The 18,299-nt window shown below is 41.6% G+C and overlaps 2 protein-coding genes across 4 annotated transcripts in view; one reads left to right on the forward strand and one right to left on the reverse strand.

Annotated features, from left to right (window-relative positions):
* Window positions 1-18,299, forward strand: part of SYN3 (synapsin III) — a 238,926-nt gene that overhangs the window by 64,982 nt on the left and 155,645 nt on the right. For all 3 annotated transcript variants that reach the window (XM_048500133.1, XM_048500132.1, XM_048500134.1), the window contains 2 exons: window positions 2,537-2,693; window positions 7,636-7,725. In XM_048500133.1, the coding sequence (XP_048356090.1) occupies window positions 2,537-2,693; window positions 7,636-7,725 (247 nt within the window). The remainder of the gene's footprint in view (window positions 1-2,536; window positions 2,694-7,635; window positions 7,726-18,299) is intronic.
* The window catches only part of TIMP3 (TIMP metallopeptidase inhibitor 3), a 54,758-nt gene continuing 48,583 nt past the window's right edge, over window positions 12,125-18,299 (reverse strand). Inside the window, exons 3-5 of the mRNA XM_048500137.1 lie at window positions 16,200-16,311; window positions 15,159-15,280; window positions 12,125-14,130 (exon numbers count right to left, since the gene is read on the reverse strand). Coding sequence (XP_048356094.1) covers window positions 13,933-14,130; window positions 15,159-15,280; window positions 16,200-16,311 — 432 coding nt within the window. The 3' untranslated portion in view covers window positions 12,125-13,932. The remainder of the gene's footprint in view (window positions 14,131-15,158; window positions 15,281-16,199; window positions 16,312-18,299) is intronic.

Consider the following 18,299-nt stretch of genomic DNA (forward strand, 5'->3'; position numbering starts at 1 on the left):
TGGTAGATGAAGGGAATGCTGTAGAAGTAGCAGAACTTGATTTCAGTGAGACCTTTGAGAAAGGCATTCATGATATCCTTGTGATAAAGCTAGTAAAATGTGGGCTAGACAATGCTACTGTTAGAAGTGACTAGTGGGGTGCCACTGGGTTCTGTCCTGGGCACAGTGCTATTCAATAGTTTTAATCAATGGATGATGGAACAGAGGGCATGCTAATCAAATTTGCAGATGACACCATTCGAAGGGGTAGCTAATATCCCAGAGGATAGGGTCAGAATTCAAAATAACCTTGACAGATTAGAGAGCTAGGCCAAAACTAACAAAGTGAATTTCAACAGAAAGAAACAAGACAGGTGACATCTGGCTTGACTACAGTACATGTGAAAGGGATCTAGGAGTCATAGTAGATGACAAGCTGAACATGAGTCAATAGTGGAATGCAGCAGCTAAGAAAGCCAGTATAATGCTGGTTTTCCTCAATGGGACCATAGTGTCTAGATCAAGGGATGTAATAGTACCACTCTATTCTGCATTAGTAAGACCTCACCTGGAATATTGTGTCCAGTTCTGGGCACCACACAATTCAAGAAGGATATTGACAAGATGGGGCTTATCCAGAATAGAACAACCAAAATGGTAACATGTCTAGAATCCATGCCCTGTTTAGAGAAATGATTTGGGTATGTTTAGTCTAGAGAAGAGAAGGTTAAGGAATGACATGATAGCCATGTTTCAATATTTGAAAGGATGCTAGGTTGAAGAGGGAACAAGGTTGTTTTCTGCTGCTCCAGAGACCAGGGCATGTAATAATAGATTTAAACTATGAGAAAAGAGATTCTGCCTAAACATTAGGAAGAACTTCCTGACAGTTAGGTCTGTTGGACAGTGGAAAATGCTGCCCTGGTGAGTCTCCTTGTTTGGAGGTTTTTCAACACAGGCTGGATGGCCATCTGTCAGGATGCTTTGATTGTGTATTCCTGCATGGCAGGCAATTGGAGTGAATGGCCTTTATTGTCTTTTCCCAACTCTATGGTTCTAATGTTTCTCCTAGACTTAATTATACAGATCAGTGATATGATTGTATTGATGCTGCAATCCAAGGTTTTTAAGCTACAGAGCACATGGCTGAGAAAAATGAAATCCAGTAAGTTCATTTTTATATACAGACCTTGTGTCAACTGCAACCAGGGAACACAACTCAAGATTTGTTCAAATTTCACAACTGTTCTTTTCTATTAGCTCAGACATACCTGAGACTGCACATTCTTGAGGGGATTATTGTACTTTTTAGGTAGCTGAAATCCCCCAAATTGTTGGCTTTATGGCTCAGAGTATTACCTGAGGGGGCCATCAACCCCACACTGATGTGCAAGCCTGTCGCATCGGATTGACTAATTATGCATTTTCCTTCCTTTGCCTTGAGCACCAAGAAAGCACTTCTGCTCCAAAATTTAGTCAAATTTAGTCAAAGCATTCTGGGTCAACTGAGATCGGTGCATGTTGAAACTGAAGCCTAAGGCTAGTCCGAACCACAGCAATCCACCTACCACCTATTTGTGGTACATTCAGTGCTGCGTTCTAAGGCTCTCACTATGTGGGACTATAGTCAGCCATAAGCTGATCTGGTTTGTTCACTGTGCAGACAAAATGTCCATCCTGGAATGCGTTGCAGAATCTTCTGCAGTGCACACTGACTCTGTAGTAGGCAAGCCAAACTTGAAAAGAGTTTCCTGAAGTTGTACAGTCTGGGAAAAAAAACCCCAAACGAGCTTAAAAAACATTTGTGACATAACCAATTAAAATGAAAAACGTGGAGCCTAGTAAACACCCTGCCTACTGAAAGACAGCCCAAGTCTTAAAACTGCTTCAGAAAAACACTTAAGCTGGAGCCTTGGCAAGTCTCCAGGGAGGTGGAATTCAAGGCCTCCAGGGCAGCCTCGGTGAGAACAACTCTCTACATGCCTTTGCTAGATGCAAAGATGACAGCTCAAGGCCTCTTATCAGCCAGATAGTGGGTAATAGAAAGATTATTAATGTTGTCCTCTGGGGTAAAGGGAAACTTCTTTTAACACTGAACATGTGTTTAATAGATGTGTGCATTCAAAATACCATTTATAATCTTTCTATACACAGGTCTTTAAACTGGTCTCTAGCTCCAAGCATTTGGATGCTGGCTTTGTTCTCTGCCAGCCCATTGCAAAAAGTGTCACCAGATCTATCCAAGATTCTCAGAAGGGAACTGCTGGAAAGATGCTTTTCTGTCCATAATTTATTATCGTGAGCTCTTCCTGCATGATCCTGCCAGTAATCAAAATTCTGAAGAAAGTATTTAGAGTCCTGGAAGTCATACCAGGGAAGCCAGTGGAGAATTTTATTTATTGATGTCTTTGATATAATCATGGTTGAAGCCATACTTTAAATTTGAGCAGTTTCCATAATGCACTGGAGATAACGAAGGTAAAATGAAACAAAAGGCTAGGAAAAGGAGAACCTGATTTGCTTTTTAAAAACATATTCTGATCATTATGTCTCCTAGATCCTTCAAGCCTGACTTTGTTCTGATCCGGCAGCACGCTTACAGCATGGCCCTTGGAGAGGACTTCCGCAGCCTTGTCATTGGCCTCCAGTATGGTGGTGTCCACAGTGTCAATTCTTTTTTCTCCATCTACAATTTCTGCAGCAAGCCCTGGGTGGTAAGTGGCCTTCTTCAGGTTCATTCATTATGTCCCATCATCAGAAGATCTATCTGTGGTGAACTGGGGATAGTGACCAGCTCATGGTAGGGGAAGGTGACTCCCTTGTGCACTGGACTTGTTTGCTCTCAAGGATGGCTAAACCTTTATAGCCCACCCTTATTTCCTTCAATACAGACGGCTGCCACCAGCAGGACTCTATTTCTTTCCCAGAAGGGGATCTGCACACTTCTGGATAAAAAAAGAGGGAGGGACAGCCTTATGGCTGGGAACACCCCTCTCCCCAAGTAAGTCAGAAATACCTTTTTATATCCACATGGCCAAAATTGTGGATGGCTTGAGAAAGTTAAAGGGCTACTTTCCTCATGAAATTAACATTTTTTAAAAAAAGGCAAGGGAAGTAATTCAGATAGACTTTCAGTATAGAAACTTTGTAACATATTCCCCTGTAAATCTAACCAAAACACAAGAGGAACAACCAATACAGTGTATTCTTCACTAAATCTGCTGTCCTAAAACTCCTGATCTTTTTCCAGTCCGCCAAATTCTCCTCAGCCAAAGCAACTGTCAGCAACTGCCACAGGTCTGATCTAACTGATGCCTGCCTCCCCCTCATGGGTGGAGAGCCCTCGATGGAATAATTCTGAGTGGGTGCTATCAATCCATCACACTGTCAACTTCATTATTGAAAGCCAGTGCAAAGTAGAAAGGCACTTCAACTAATCAATCATATGAAATGAGACACAAGAGATTTTTGGCCATGCCTGTGTGTGAAGGAGCTCCATATTCAATCATCCAAGTCTTTGTTTGTCTGTCTGTTTGTTTGTTTGTCTGTTTGAAAGTGTTATTCCAGCCACAGAAGATTGCAATGAGTGAGGAGAGGCAGAGTTACACAAGGAGCAGTCAGGGGTCGCTTTATTCTTTGACCAATGGGTACCCATGTCTAGCTTAGGGTATCATGCACATCCCAAACTAGGGGTTCTGGCTTGCCCTCTGTCTAACAGTCCATGTGAACATAATTTCAGATTTGGTAATTGGAGGCAAATAAAACCTTTCTGTTTAAACCTATATTTTATAACATAAGACTTTATATGACGGGTTTTTGAAATTCTGTAATGATAGGATAGATCTGATTTTTCATTAGTAGTTTGACACTTCTTGAGTCTCCTTTCAGAAACAAAAATGAAATTTAATCCACTTATCCCTGCTTCATACTACTAATTATTACAATTAACAAAGAGGCAAGATAGGAAATGTCCATCTTGCGTGAAAACACAGGATGTGCTACATGCTAATGATTGAGCAAATGAACATAGGAAGTTGCCTTCCCTTGAATCAGACCATCAGCCCAACAAGACCAGTCATTTCTACTTAAGCCGACAGCAGGTCTCCAGGGTCTCTGGCAGAGGTTTTTCATACCACCTACTACTTAATCTTTCAAACTGGAGATACTGGGGATTGAACCCGGGACCTTCTGGTGCTCTACCACTAAGCCACAGCCCCAGGGACCAAATCTGGGATTTTTGTAGACAAAGAACATGCTGTACCACGGGGTCATAGCTGTCTGCAGTTTGCATTCCAGCATCTTAAACTGATTATATGCTTTATACCACCAGATCAGGCCACTGGTCCATTTAGCTCAGCATTGTCTGCTCTGCCTGGCAGCAGTGTAGAGAACTGTTTTCCAGTTCTTGCTGCCTGAGCTCCATTAACCAGAACTGAACACAGCAGACTGCACTATATTAAATCAGACCACTGGTCTGACAAGGTCAGAATTCCACATTCTGACTGGCAGCAGCTTTCCAGGATTTCAGGCAGAGGTCTTTCACACCATCTCCTACCTGATTTTTTTACCTGGAGATGCCAGAGACACAGTCTGGGGTCTTCAGCATTTACTGTCAACATTGTACCACTGAGCCACAGCCCCTCCCCGGGGACTGCACCTGGGACTTTCTGTAGCCAAGAACATGCTCTACCATGGAGTCATAGCTGCTCCATTCCCCAGTCCCCAATGAAGTTGACTGATGCATGGAATTCGATTGCCCAGAGGAGCTCAAGTGAACTTGTTAGTAAGTCTTGCCTTTCTCTCTTGAATAAAATCAGAGTTCAGATTGGCATTTGGCAATAATATTCAGTTTTATTTAATTAGTTGTGGGATGGTTATGCATTTCAGCTGTGACTTACATTGCTGAGATCATCCCTGGCAGAGAATACAGATTTTTTACTATGGTAAACCGTTTAGAAATTAAGAAAGCAAAACCTTGGGAATTAATATTACTAGGCTACATAAGGCGTTTTCAGTCATTTTGATTTGGGCATTATTACTGCATGAACCAGGAGAGCTCACAGTATGCAGTGTATGACAGCCATTTGTTTGACTAGGACAATGTACTTATTTTCCAGCTTCCAGCATATGATTATGCTAAGGTGCTTATATATGACGCATCCACATTCTGTAAAAGGCCAGTGACTGGGATGCAGAAAGGGGATGAGACAACTATAGCAGAGCTGGATTGGCATGCAGAGCTCTGCTAAATGTCGATTCCTGCTCTGAATCTCTAGGGACAGCTTTAAAAAGTAAATAAATGCATTCAATACAGTTCAATAAAAATGCAATAAATGAATCACGGAAATGAGAACAATTTGGGAATTTGGGAAAAACGGTGAATAGTGGGAAGCGGTAACATAGGGTTTCCAGCTCTGGGTTGGGAAATACCTAGAGATTTGGGGGATCGAACCTGAAGAGGGCAGGGATTGGGGAAGGCCCTCATCTGGGTACAATGCCATGGAATCCATCCTCTAAAGCAACCATTTTCTCAAAGGGAAGTGATCACTATAGTCTGGAGATCAGTTGTAATAGCAGGAGATCTCCACACACATTTTTTGTGGCGGAGTTTAATTGGAGGACTTTTTGAAAGAGAGGCCCATAGATATGTTTCTGGACTACTGAATATGGATAGTCAGGGGGCTGCTGCTGTCACCTGCAGTAGCTGTAGTATGTCTTGTTTTGTTTTTTTGCTGGAGGATATGGGTTGCTATACCTGCAGCAAGTGCAAGTTGGTTGATCTCTTGGAAGAGAAGGTCCAGCAGCTTGAGGCACAAGTATTGATTCTTCAGACTGTTAAGCAGAATGAGGATTTTCTGGGCAGAGTGGAACAAACAATACTTTGTGGGGAACACACTGGAGATGTCTCTGAGGAGGACAGCGACTCTCAAACACAGTGAGCAATTGGAGGAATGTGAAACATAAAGGTAGAGCAACCAGGGAGCATTCTGTGAGTTTGAAGCTACAGAATAGATTTGAAGTTCTTTCCCTCCTCAGTGACGATAAGGAACAAGCACAGGAGACAGGTTGCAGACAGGTTGCAGTGGTACCATTATAGATTTCATGGGGAAACAGATTATAGATTTCATTATAGATTTTCATGGGGTCATCTGATAGAATGGCCAGAATCCTGTCTCACGTGGTGGTGAGGGCCAACAGCAGGACATAAAGTCCAAAGACTTCACATGATGATACCTCCTGGTATTAGTATGCAAAGTTTTACTGCCTCTGAGTGTGGAGGTTCACTTTAGTCACCATGGCTAGTAAGTGTTGATAGACTTACCCTCCTTGAGGCTGTCTTATCTCCTTTTATAGCCATCTATTATTGTTGCTATTAATTACAGCCTGTGGCATCAAATTCCACATTTTAGTCACTTGTTGAATAAAGAAGTATTGCCTTTTGTCTGTTCTGAATCTACTTATCATTAATTTTGTTGGATGCTCCAAGCTCTTGTATTTGGAAGAGGGAGGAAAAAGTTGTCTCTGTCCCCTCTCTCTTTTTGACATCAAGCTGATTCATGACACAGGGTTTTCTAGACAAGAGACATTCAGGGGTAGCTGGCCATTGTCTGTCTCTATATTGCCATCCTGGTATTCTTTGGTAGTCTCCCAGCCAAATATTGACCAAGGTGAATCCTGCTTAGTTTCTAAGCTCTGAAGAGATCAATACCCTGGGCTATTCTGGTGAGGAATACTCTCTCCACCTTGTGCATAATTTTATAAACTTCTGTCATATCCCCTCTCCTCTCCATCCAGTCATCTCTTTTTTAAACTGAAAAGTCCCATATGACCAGCAGCATCCCCTACCCGACCTAAATGACAGAATTCCCAGATGGGGAACAGTAAAGGGTACACTGAGGGTCTTACTAGAATGGAGGATAAGTTTAGCCACTGTACCTGTTGATGCCAGTGTTTGAGCTGAAGTTTGGACTTTACATAACTTATTTGCATTGTAAATGTCAAAACTTTTCCCCTTGTAGCACTGGGTTGAGAGAACCTCTTTGGTGTATCCCTATCCCACCTCTAGTTACATTCCTTGATCTCACGAGAGTTAGAGGTAGCCCAGAAACTGGTGTTATATGTATGTAAAACCCTTTATGTAAGGGACTAACCTTTTGGTAGGCACACTTCATAAGGCTGAAGGATTCTGTCCTTTTATCTTCTTATTCAAAGGAGATAAATATTCCAAAATTGCAGGCTCTGGTGATTTAGTAACAAGTAAAAGTTTCAGAGGGGTTTTTTTTTAAACGTCTGCAGAGCCCAACACAGAAAATAGGCATCAAAATGTATTTACTATGCCTATGTACTTTATCATAATCCAGTGAGAAAAAAGGTTACAGGAATTTTATTTTCAGCTTCTGAGCTGTCCTGAAGTTTGTTGAAACTGTACCTTCTACAGTTTATGACAATGAGATGTTCATCAGCTGCAATTTCTTCATCACTACACCAGTGTGATGTGGAAATTGCCTCTTCTGGAATTCTCCCTGCCATGTTGTTGCAAAGCATGTAAGGAGTAGTGCGTGACTCAGAATTTGATAACTTCGAGTAAGATAGGAGCAGTTGTATGATTTTTTTTGTCCATGTAAACTTACAGGAGTTCTCTTTGTTTGTCTCCAGTTCTCTCAGCTAATTAAAATCTTCAATTCTCTGGGTCCTGAGAAGTTCCCTCTTGTGGAGCAATCATTCTTTCCAAGCCATAAGCAGATGGTGAGTATCTTTATTTTGTTGGATGATACATGGTATCCTACAGAGGAAGGGACTCTGATTATGTAAGGTAAAGGAAAATTTCTTTCCCTCTTTTGCTTAGTTGAGAGAACCCATGGGAAAACAGGGGTACATGAAATCAATTATTGTGCTACTGACGAAGACATGTGTGTCTTACAAAGGGGAATTTTTGTTCAGATGAAAATGTCTTGATGTAAATGTCTGCGTCTTCAAGATTGCAAAGGAAAATGGGTGTATGGCCATGCCTTTTCACAGATGTGCCCATTTGAACACACTCCTCTGATTTTGCTGATTCATTTGATCAGTTTTGTACGTTCGGAAAGGCATCTTTTTTATCTCATTCATGTGCTTCTCATGGTAGCTGCTAATGTACCAGTCCACATTGCTGCATACTCTGCATAGAAATATCTGAATAAATAAATTAATAAAACACAGAATTCATTGCAGCTGTGCTGACAATCCTAATGGACTGCAGAGAAAAATGTAATATGTGTATAGCAGAGAAAAAAATGTAATATCTACATTTCAGAAATGATCATGGCAAGCACAAGAAGCTGCCTGATCTGTATTCAGGGGGACAGCCAGGTTGGTCTGCAGCAGAAGAACAAGATTTGAAAGGGGCACATAAATGATCAAAGCATAACGGATTCTGCTCCCAATTTTGAAGTACATTTACAAGGTGAAGAGGAAATTGCAATGGCCAGGAATGACAGCAACCCCAAATCTGAATGAGTTAGAGAAATGAATAATAATTTTCATATTTCCCTTCCAACTTGTAGATATTTTAGAGGCAGGCAGCCTCCATGAGATGCCCCCAAAGAGGCTTCTCCGTGGCTTTGGGAAGTCAGAAAGCCTCCCCACTGCCGAGAAGCCTCAATGGGCTGCATCAGACTTATGCCAGTCAAAAGGCTGGCTTGTGTGGTCCGTGGCCTGCCATCATAATGCCAGCAAAGACCAGGAGGCTCCTCCAGCCTGCCCTCACTATGCCAGCAATGGTGGCATTGGGATGCTGATATGGAGCCAGAGCCAAGTTCCAGCATTGGGGGGGCTCTGGTGGCTGCACAATAGTGGGAACCCCCCTCTGCCGGGGTAAGTGCCCCAGGGAGGCAAATCTGCCAGTGTGGCCAGCACACCACTCTTAGAGCAGATCCCCCCCCCCCCCCACACACACACTTTGGATGGGGCTGAAAACCTATGCCACAATCTTATGTGCCCTTGCCAGATTAATGATTTAAATGTATTGTTAACTCATCCTCAAAGGGGTTTGGAGTCAACTAAAAATGAATAAGATTGAGATGCAATCCTAAATGCTTTCACTTGCAATGAGCGGGGCTTACTCTTTCATAAGGATGGGTAGGGTTGCCTTCCAAGAACCTAAGAACTTTATTTCACCCTTCTGTTTTCAACCCAAAATGACCTGCAAGATACTTCTGAAATGAAGTAACGCACAAAAAAGGACAGTGTCTGATAGAAATAAAACATTTTATTGTTTTAGAATAAAAGGGCACTATAAAAAGTGAACATTATTACCTTAAAAGACAATATACATTCAATGGATATAAAATTTATAAATAACAAACAAGGAGGAAAACTGTAAACAGTGCTACAAAACTTAGCAAAAAGTATGTTCCTTCTGTGGAGGATGTTTCTCCCAGACCACTCACAAATGTCCAGAATTGTCAGGATGGTGATAAAGAAGGGCAGATTAAGACCACAGTCCTCTGCACCCTTTTCTGGAACTAAATGTCATCGAGTTCATTGGGGCTGGCTTCTGAATGAAGAGGCATAGCATTGGTTTCCTTTGAAACAGAATCGATTAGCACAAACCAAAACGTTTAGGATCAGCGGAAAGGTTCCAAATGACTTGAACAGGTACGGCTCAGGTTTAAATGCCAAATGCTAAGTTAAGCTTAGTAGCCTTAGTACTGACAGCAAGTATGGTGGGCAGAAGGTTGAATTTGGGTCAGGCATACCTGGGTAGAAGTTGCATTTTTGTCAAGGCAATTTATAAAATGGGAATGACGGCCAAGGTGATTGTGGGAGTAAACAACAGGCTGAAAAGCACTTTACGCCTAAAAAATTAATATATACCCAGTATCTTAATTTTTTAAAGCTGTAAGTACTGAAGATTTTGGAAATGTTCCAAAATAAATGTATTTTGCTGGGGTTTTTCCCCCTTACTATTTTTTCCTCCCTTTGCATCCCTTTAGAAGAAAAAAAATTATGTGGCCCCATCCTTATTTATTGTTGGGTGAAGGGTTGCACTGCTCCAAAATAAGTTTAGCGTTCTGCAACACAAAATGCAAAATAAAAATCCTCGTGTTGGAAAGGTGGCCTAATTTTGATTTTTCTGCTACAAAGCACATAGATATATGATAGCCTGCATAAGAACATTTCCACATTATCAGTACTGTGGTGTGCCAGCCACGGTCTTTTCAGGTGGTGGAAATAATAAAACCCCACAGAGCTGCCAGTCAGTAGAAATAGAAATTAAAATCCCAGTCAACAACAGGCTGCTTCCTCTTCTTGCATTTCAGGGGACGATCTGAGGCCAGTTTTATCTTCAGCAATGGGACTCCCCAGGATGATAAGCCAAAGTTTTATATGCCACTGCTGCAGGTGCTAAATGAGGGGGTTCCTCCCATTGCTCCTCCCCCTGCCTGCACTGGCACCACCAATCCATACGTGACTGTACTTAAATGGATAACATCCATCTGTTCCAAAAGTAAAAAAGAACTGGTAGAGAGAATTTTTAAAACTCAAGTCCGAAAGTCATTTTAAGGAGGCTGGAATAGACTAGACCAATTTCAGTAGGAAGGTAGATGTCTGGCAATTTTATTAAGTCATAAGATCTCCAGATTTGTCTGTTGACAGTTCATCAGATCTTTAAAGTTGTGAAGTTATTAATACAGTATTAAGGGATATTGTGATATGCACAGCAGCAGTTTTGAATCCATGCTCTTTATGGCATTCTTGCACAGGACTTTTTAAAAAATTGTATAATGGGAAGATAGCCCTTATAATGGGAAGATAGCCCTTGGTCATGCAGCTGAGAGGAGCATTTGCTGTTGCCAGCACTTGCTGTGTAACTTTCCACTCTCAGTGTTCAGTTAGGCAGCCTTTTCTGTATGAGGTTCTGTCAAGACTTGTGATTGAGCATTAAAGTGGAAGTGTCTGAAGACAAATCCCAGTCATTTCAGTTTTCTTGGGAGTAAGAGGTGCTCTGATCTGGATGGCCGAGGCTAGCCCCATCTCACCAGGTCTTGGACACTAAGCAGGGTCAGCCCTGATTGCTATTTGGTTGGAAGACCACCAAGGAAGTCTAGGGTTATTATAGAGGGGCAGGCTAGGACAAAGCACCTCTGTTCTGTTTTTTTGCCTTGAAAACCCTACAGGGTTGCCATAAGGCAGCTGTGACTAGTCAATTTCATTCCTCTGGCTCTTCTAAAACATTAGTTCAAGATCCCTTTAATCAACAATGGCACTGTGAACATTCCAATAAGACTTGAACGTTCCAGTAAGCCTTGAGCAATGAGCCTCTTTAAGGGGTAAGATCTTCCTTCTGGAAATCCATGCAAAGCTTTGATTGTGTAACTCTAAAACATAGCCAAACATAACTCTAAAACATAACTCTCACTTTCTTCTTGGGATGCCCTGTCATCACACAAGTGTTCAGGGCCTTGGTTCACACCAGCATGATCCCTGAAAGCTTTTGTTGGTGGCCCAATTCTGACTGCAATTGAGCTATCAGGATCAGTCTATGCAAAATCACATGATAAACATGGAATGTGCTACTCCAGACAGCACATTGGAGATCACATGAAAGGACTATTGAATATATTTTCTGCACAAAGAAAATTATTAGTCATTAATCTATTCTCTCTGACATGCTGATTTTCTATGGGCATGGATTCTTCTCATGGACATGTGGCCTCCACTTCCAATCTAAAACAGGTACAGCCAGGGACTGTTCTACTACGTGGTCTGCTCCTACCTGAAAACTATCGTGGTATAGGATTGCAGTTCTGAACCCCAGCTCAGCAATCTCTTCCAGGTGCGGGAGTTCTAGGACACCTGTGAGGCACCCTTGCCCAAAGGGATTGAACAGTTGATTTCAGCACGTGTGTGGGGGGTGGGGGGTGGGTGGGGGGTGTGTGTGTATGGGGGGTGGAAATGGCTATATACTTTTCACAAGGCAATTTCCAGCCCATGACAGCTCCTTTTCCCTACAAGAGCTGAACATATATACATGTAAGATAAATAATGACAGTGATAAAAAAAGAAAACAGAACTAGTGTTAAGTGTTGGCCTTTCGTCCCACACCGTAACCTCAGTAAAATATAGTTGCCCGTCTCATCAGTAACCCTACTGCTTGACAACATTAAAGTGTAAAATACGTTTTATTTTTTATTAAGAGATTTTTATATTATATTTTTCCATTATAAAAACAAACAAATCATTCAGTCTACAGAAAAGATGGGACAGCCTGCTCATAAATCCATGCTGCCAGAACGCATACGAAGTCTTTGACCACTGATCTGCTTAAGCATGTCTGAAGGAGTCCATCACATTATCCCTCAGAAATGATCCTTTAGCTCATCCAGACCTAGAGCTTTAAGAAATGCATTCTTCTGAGTATGTAGAAATGAGTTTATAAATTCTCTCCCCATCTTGTCTGTGCAGTTTCTGTTGCTTTCACTGTGCGTTCTGATACAAACCAGTTCTGAGGGGAAATTACCAGAGGGTAACTATTCCCCTCCCAGTAGTCACCTGACAATGTAATATTATGAAAAGACACCAGTGCCCTCACCCAACCCCTATGTGATACAACTTTTACCATTCTCCTAAAAGTCCAAGAAACTGGATGTTTTCCAGTGTGTTTGGTTAGCCTGCCATCTTGAGGCCTTTTCACAAGACCATTTCATCACTTGAATACTGATTTTCTAATTCATTCTTTTGTTGGGTGAATATCGACCGGGGCATTGTCAATGGCATGGCGACCCTTCAATCTCAAAAACAGTTGTGTGACTGAAAGTAGAGTGGGGGAAGGAAAACACATAGTGTGGCGAATAAACACAGATTATTATCACTAGTGTAGAAACACTGACATTCCAACATCTTTTAGAGTTAAACAAGAATAAAATAATAAGCAGTGACTTGGAATGTATGATCGCTCCTTTTAAGCAAAAGAATCAAACCTTTCATTGCTTATAGCATGAAACAGTTCCATGTCCTGTCAAAAATAGCTTATGTCATCATATCTATATACATCTTAGTTCAGTAAAACACTATTTTGGCAGCTAATTTCTTAGCCCTAATTGTCATCTTTTATCCCCTTTCTCTGCTGCTCTCCTTGTCCCCGAATCCAGATATCTGTATGTTTATTTTATTTTGTATTAATTTGTTTACATTTATTTTAGCTTTTCTATTTGTTTGAAGGGCAACTCTACAGCCAGACCGAAACACAAAAAAGTGTAGAGCTGATTTGGTTCTCAATGGGACTAGAAGAGAGATTATCTCCATTAATTGGAGCTGGTTTTTAAATAGCTATTGTTTATGCTCTGTGCAAATCCAGAGCTACCATGGAACGCATTTGGCACATGGCAGGTGTTTTGACATAGTGCTTCTAACTACATGTCAACTGGATTCTCTCACTGCTCCATCCAGTACAAACATCATAATTTTCTCATCCTCCCTCAGGCATGCAGCTTGTTCTCAATTTTTAATCCTGACTGGTTTCATTTTGTCTACATGCTGAATGCATAAATGAAGAAGCAGTTTAGGAAGCAAGAAGAAAGTATTGGAACTGTGATTCAAAAACCCAGCTAGGAAATTTTTGAGATTTTTGTTTTCCTACAAAAATATAGATTGTATTGCTATATATATAATGATATATAATGGAGAGCAAGTACTCCCTTATTTATCTGGTATGTAAACACAAATTCCCAGACAAACATTTTCTGAACAAAAGGGGTGATAGCAATTCTTTTTTTTAAAAAAAAAGTGATTTAAAACAACAAATAATCAATTAAGACAGGAAAGGTTTTTTTTTAAAAAAAAGTTTGAAGTGCTAAAATTTGCAAGAAACAGGCACTAATATCATAGTTTTCATCATGATCTGATACAAGTTAGTGTCCAAAGAACGCTCAGCCACATGGGACAGAAGAAATAAGAAAAGGGGTTGGGTGTTCAGGGGTCTGTCGCATTGATGATGGTCTTATCAGGAGGTGCCCATGATCTGTACCAACTGCAATAGCCTTCCTTCTGCTGGATGCAGGCAAAATACTTTGACTGGGACCCTGAAAGGCCAAAGTTGGAGAGCATGTCCGTCCACAAGCATTCATTCTTGGAGGTCACAAAACAGGGAAGGTAGTAGCAGGGCTTGATCTGTGGTTACAGAAATGAAACAAGTGAGGAGCTGGCTCAAAATATTTTTTTTAAATCACATCATGGCATCAGTGCTCTCTCTCTCCTCCTATACCATAAAAAGTGTGTACCACTTCTACCCTTTCCTCTGAAAAATAACAGCCTTGGATACTTCAGAGTAACCATCCTAACACATTATTCTGCAGGAAAGTAGCTTGGAAAACATATGTTTAGCACTTTGAAAACTAGCTAATCCCATGCTGTATTCAACTTGGCAACATGTGCGCATTGAGAGGGGATAACTGGACATTGAAACACACCAATGTGTTTGCCCTCTCTGCCAGCAAAAGGGTCATGCCACCAGGAGAGAGTAAAGGCGCAGTGGCTGGGCACCCCACAGCTCTGCACCAGTGAGACCTGGAAGTGGACACCACCGGGGAGCAATGCTGACATCCAAGCGGACACCAGTTCAGGGGGTGTGGTGGACTGGGATGTTCCTCGGGATGAAGCCAACTGTAGTTGGCTTCCACTGGTGTTCCAGCCAGAGAACTGGTGTTCCAGCATCAGAGCCCTCAGACTTAAGACACACTTTTGTAAGTTTGTTTGGGTTATGGGGCAATTTGGGCGGCAGGAGGTTTTTGAATTACCCTCCTTTCCATGCCACCTGCAGCAGCTGTGGAGACAGCATGGTGCCACCTTTGCAGTGCCATCCCTTGGTCACTTCCACTCTCTCCCATCAATCTGGATTGCACATAAGCCTCACAGAAAAGGCAATACCATTTGAGGGGATTCCTGGTCTTTATAATGTTGCCTTGCTCTGCTTTCCCAGGCTGTACACATCATTGGCCAATGTGCTACCATTTTGCTGCAGCAATAATTCACAACTGGATTGTCCTATCTGGAGAAGTCGGTCTAGCTGCAAATGGCTATACTGCAATGACAGTATGGAGCTAACAATGTGCAAATGGAATTTCCTGACTATCCTCCCAGGACATCCTTATTAAACTGTTGGCAAATCTAGAAGATTTTGTGGGGGAGACAGCACATACCTTGCAGCCACAGCCTTGGTTATAACGATGGTTCAGTCCTTTGCGTTGGGCTAGGGTCAGCTGATCCCATTTCTCATTTAAGTTGCACAGCCCAGTGTAGACCTTTCCATCGTATACTCGGCCTAGGAAAACATTTGCAAATTAGCCATTCTAGTTATTACGCTACTAAATCTGACCTGAATAGCCCAGGCTATCATCAGATCTCAGAAGCTAAGCAGGGTTGACCCTGGCAAGTATTTGGATGGGAGACCTCCAAACAATACCAGAGTTGTATTGTAGAAGCAGACAACTGCAAACCCCCTCTGAACCCCTCTTACCTTGAAAACCCAACCAGGGTCACCAAAAGTCATATGTGACTTAACAACAACAATAACAAAAGAGACTAACATTCCCTGTGCTGGTTTTCCTATGGCAGGGAAGCTCCAGAAACCCCTCCTGTGTGGCACATGAAAGGAAACATCATGGCTTCCTGTTCAATCAAACAAATTGTGGTACAAGACATTTGTTGTGCCAGCTTCTTAGTTTCAATTTACTTGTAAAACTGCAAAGATATATTTTTCTAATTGTGAATGATGCACTTAAGGGGGGAAATGGGTTAAAGGGTTTAATTGGGCAAATTGATATTTAACATACCCAATTATTATTCAGATCTCCCAATTTGAATTTGAATTCTGAATTTGTGGATAATTTCCCACAGCTGTCTTTTACTGACAGACAATTCATTCCAAATTGGTACAGTGGGGATAACGGAGACCCTCCTTTCTTTGGGAAGAAGCTTTAGCTTGGTTGAAAAGCACACACTTTACATAGAGAAGGCCCTAGGTCCAATCCCTGGCATCTTTCACTAACAAGTTTAGCACAACAATTATTTGAAGAGACGTTTTTCTCTCCTGAGACCCCGGAGACAACAGGTTTGCGGGGCTTAGCGTTCATTTGCAAATCAGATGCATTTGCCAAGAGTTTCTGTCTCTCCCCAAACACTGTTCAAAAAACAACACCCTGCAAGTAAGCTGTGCCAGAGAATCTCTTCTGCTACTTTACCTGTAATCATATACTGGTACTTGTTGACTTCAAGCTTGACCCCGCAAAGACTTTCAGAGGCCTCTGTGTAGATGTACTGAACATGTGGCATCTTTTCAAAACCTCTGTACATCTGTAAAGAAAAAGAGAAGGCGTTCTCAATCAAATGTAATGCAACAACAATGGATTGCTCTTTACTTAGAACTGGAATTTCTTATTTAAGTATCTTAGATTGCGGTTTTAAAACTGCTTATCCCTGAGTGATAATCCTTCATTTCTACAGACCTATCTTATAGTAAACTATAGCTCAGGAAATTCAGCAGCTAGGGCTTTGTACAGCATTAAGCATGTGTACCAAGCAGACTACTAAAATTAGTGCACAGCTATTAGTCGCTTGTCTCCCATTACTTCAGCTCTTTTGCTTGGTCAAATCACATCTTTCCGGCCAGGGTTACAGTTTCCAGGGTTTAGAGAGGTTTTGTTAACAATCATGATGGTTAACTTTGTACTATAGATGTGGCGTCTTGTTCAGGGCTACATTTGTATAACCCAATTGTATGCAGATTTTATGAAATATGAGAAATCTGCTAAAGAGAAATCCCCAATTATTGCTCTTATAAAAATAATACACAGAACATCATACAGTTTGTAATAACTCTGGATGCAATCCTGTGGGAGTTTTTCCTATGCACCCTGTTCCATTGCACCACACACACTTCAGCAGGAAAAAATCTGTGTGCATTGTGTCTTTTGACAGAAAAGATGGGTCTTTTGACAGAAAAGACTGGAAAACGTAGTATTACTACACTCAGAATCTCTCTCTCACCACCATCTTGTATTTTAGGAAATATAATGATGGGGTATTGAAGAGCACTGCCTGGTTGTGCTTGTTAGAGCTGCACCAGTCCCCATTAAGTCAGCATTCCTATAAGCAATCCTCCATTCTTGGGGATTAGGTAGCACTGTGCACGAAAAATCCACATGCAAATCATGTGGTTCATCTTGCTCTGTGATGACCTTAAGACTGATGTCACAGGACTGGAACTGGGTGTCCCCCCCCCACCATATCCCATGAAGTTCAGCTGTCTTTCCCCTGTACAACTACTGAGTTTCCAGTCACCCATCTCAGTCTAAGGATGATGAGTACAAGAAAAAAAGACAAACAGCAGCATGTGCTGTTTGTCTTTCTAATTTGCTAGACATATTGACAGTGTCCGCAGTAGCACTACTGACTGTGTTGCTGGGTAAAGCTCTTTTGGACTGGACTCAGAATGGGCTATGTTTAGATTCCCAGGCAATAACAAGAATGAAAGAATGACACCATACTGGAAATAACACAGCATAAAATTATGGAATAAGATAATTTTTAATAAAAAGTCAAAAAAATGGTGCATACTATATATGAATAATTGACAACTTTCTGGAACATTCCTGCATAATGTTTATCTCAAAAGGGATATGTTATCCCAAAAGGAATAAACAGCACTCATGAAATAGGAGCACTCTGAAGGTATGAACTAGACATTACATATTCTGCCCTCCGCACTCTGTCAACCAGATGTGACTTGAGAGTTCCATGCTCAGAACATAATCCACAGGTGCGTGAAAGACCAATTTGGATCAAGATCAAAGCACACAGGAAAAGGGACTAAGTTCCCACAGATGCCTGGGAATTACGTTCTCAGCATAGAACTTCCACTGAACATTTGGTACACAGGACCAGGATAGACATGGTAGGGCAACATGAGGACAATGTATTGCATAGTTCAGCCCTAATGTTATCCCTGAGCAAACCCTCTCTTATGTAACTGAACAGAAAATGTAGGGCTGTGGCTCAGTGGTAAAGCACAGACGGTCCCAGCTTCAGGCCCTGACATCTCCAATTAAAAGGACCAGGAAGTTGTTGATATTTAATCCCTATCTGAGGTCATGGAGAACTGCTGCCAGTCAGGTTAGAGAACAAAGACTTTGACCAATGGGCTGATTCAGTTGTTTCTGGCCGTGAAAGCCTTCAACAATATATAGAAGCAGACCATTTAGAAACCTGGCAAGTTAGAACCAATAATTTTAAACGCCTGACTAGATGTGATTGGCCTGGTGACTAAAAGAAAGTAAAGCAGG

The sequence above is a fragment of the Sphaerodactylus townsendi genome, linkage group LG06, assembly GCF_021028975.2.
Source record: "Sphaerodactylus townsendi isolate TG3544 linkage group LG06, MPM_Stown_v2.3, whole genome shotgun sequence".
In the NCBI taxonomy this organism is placed as follows: domain Eukaryota; kingdom Metazoa; phylum Chordata; class Lepidosauria; order Squamata; family Sphaerodactylidae; genus Sphaerodactylus; species Sphaerodactylus townsendi.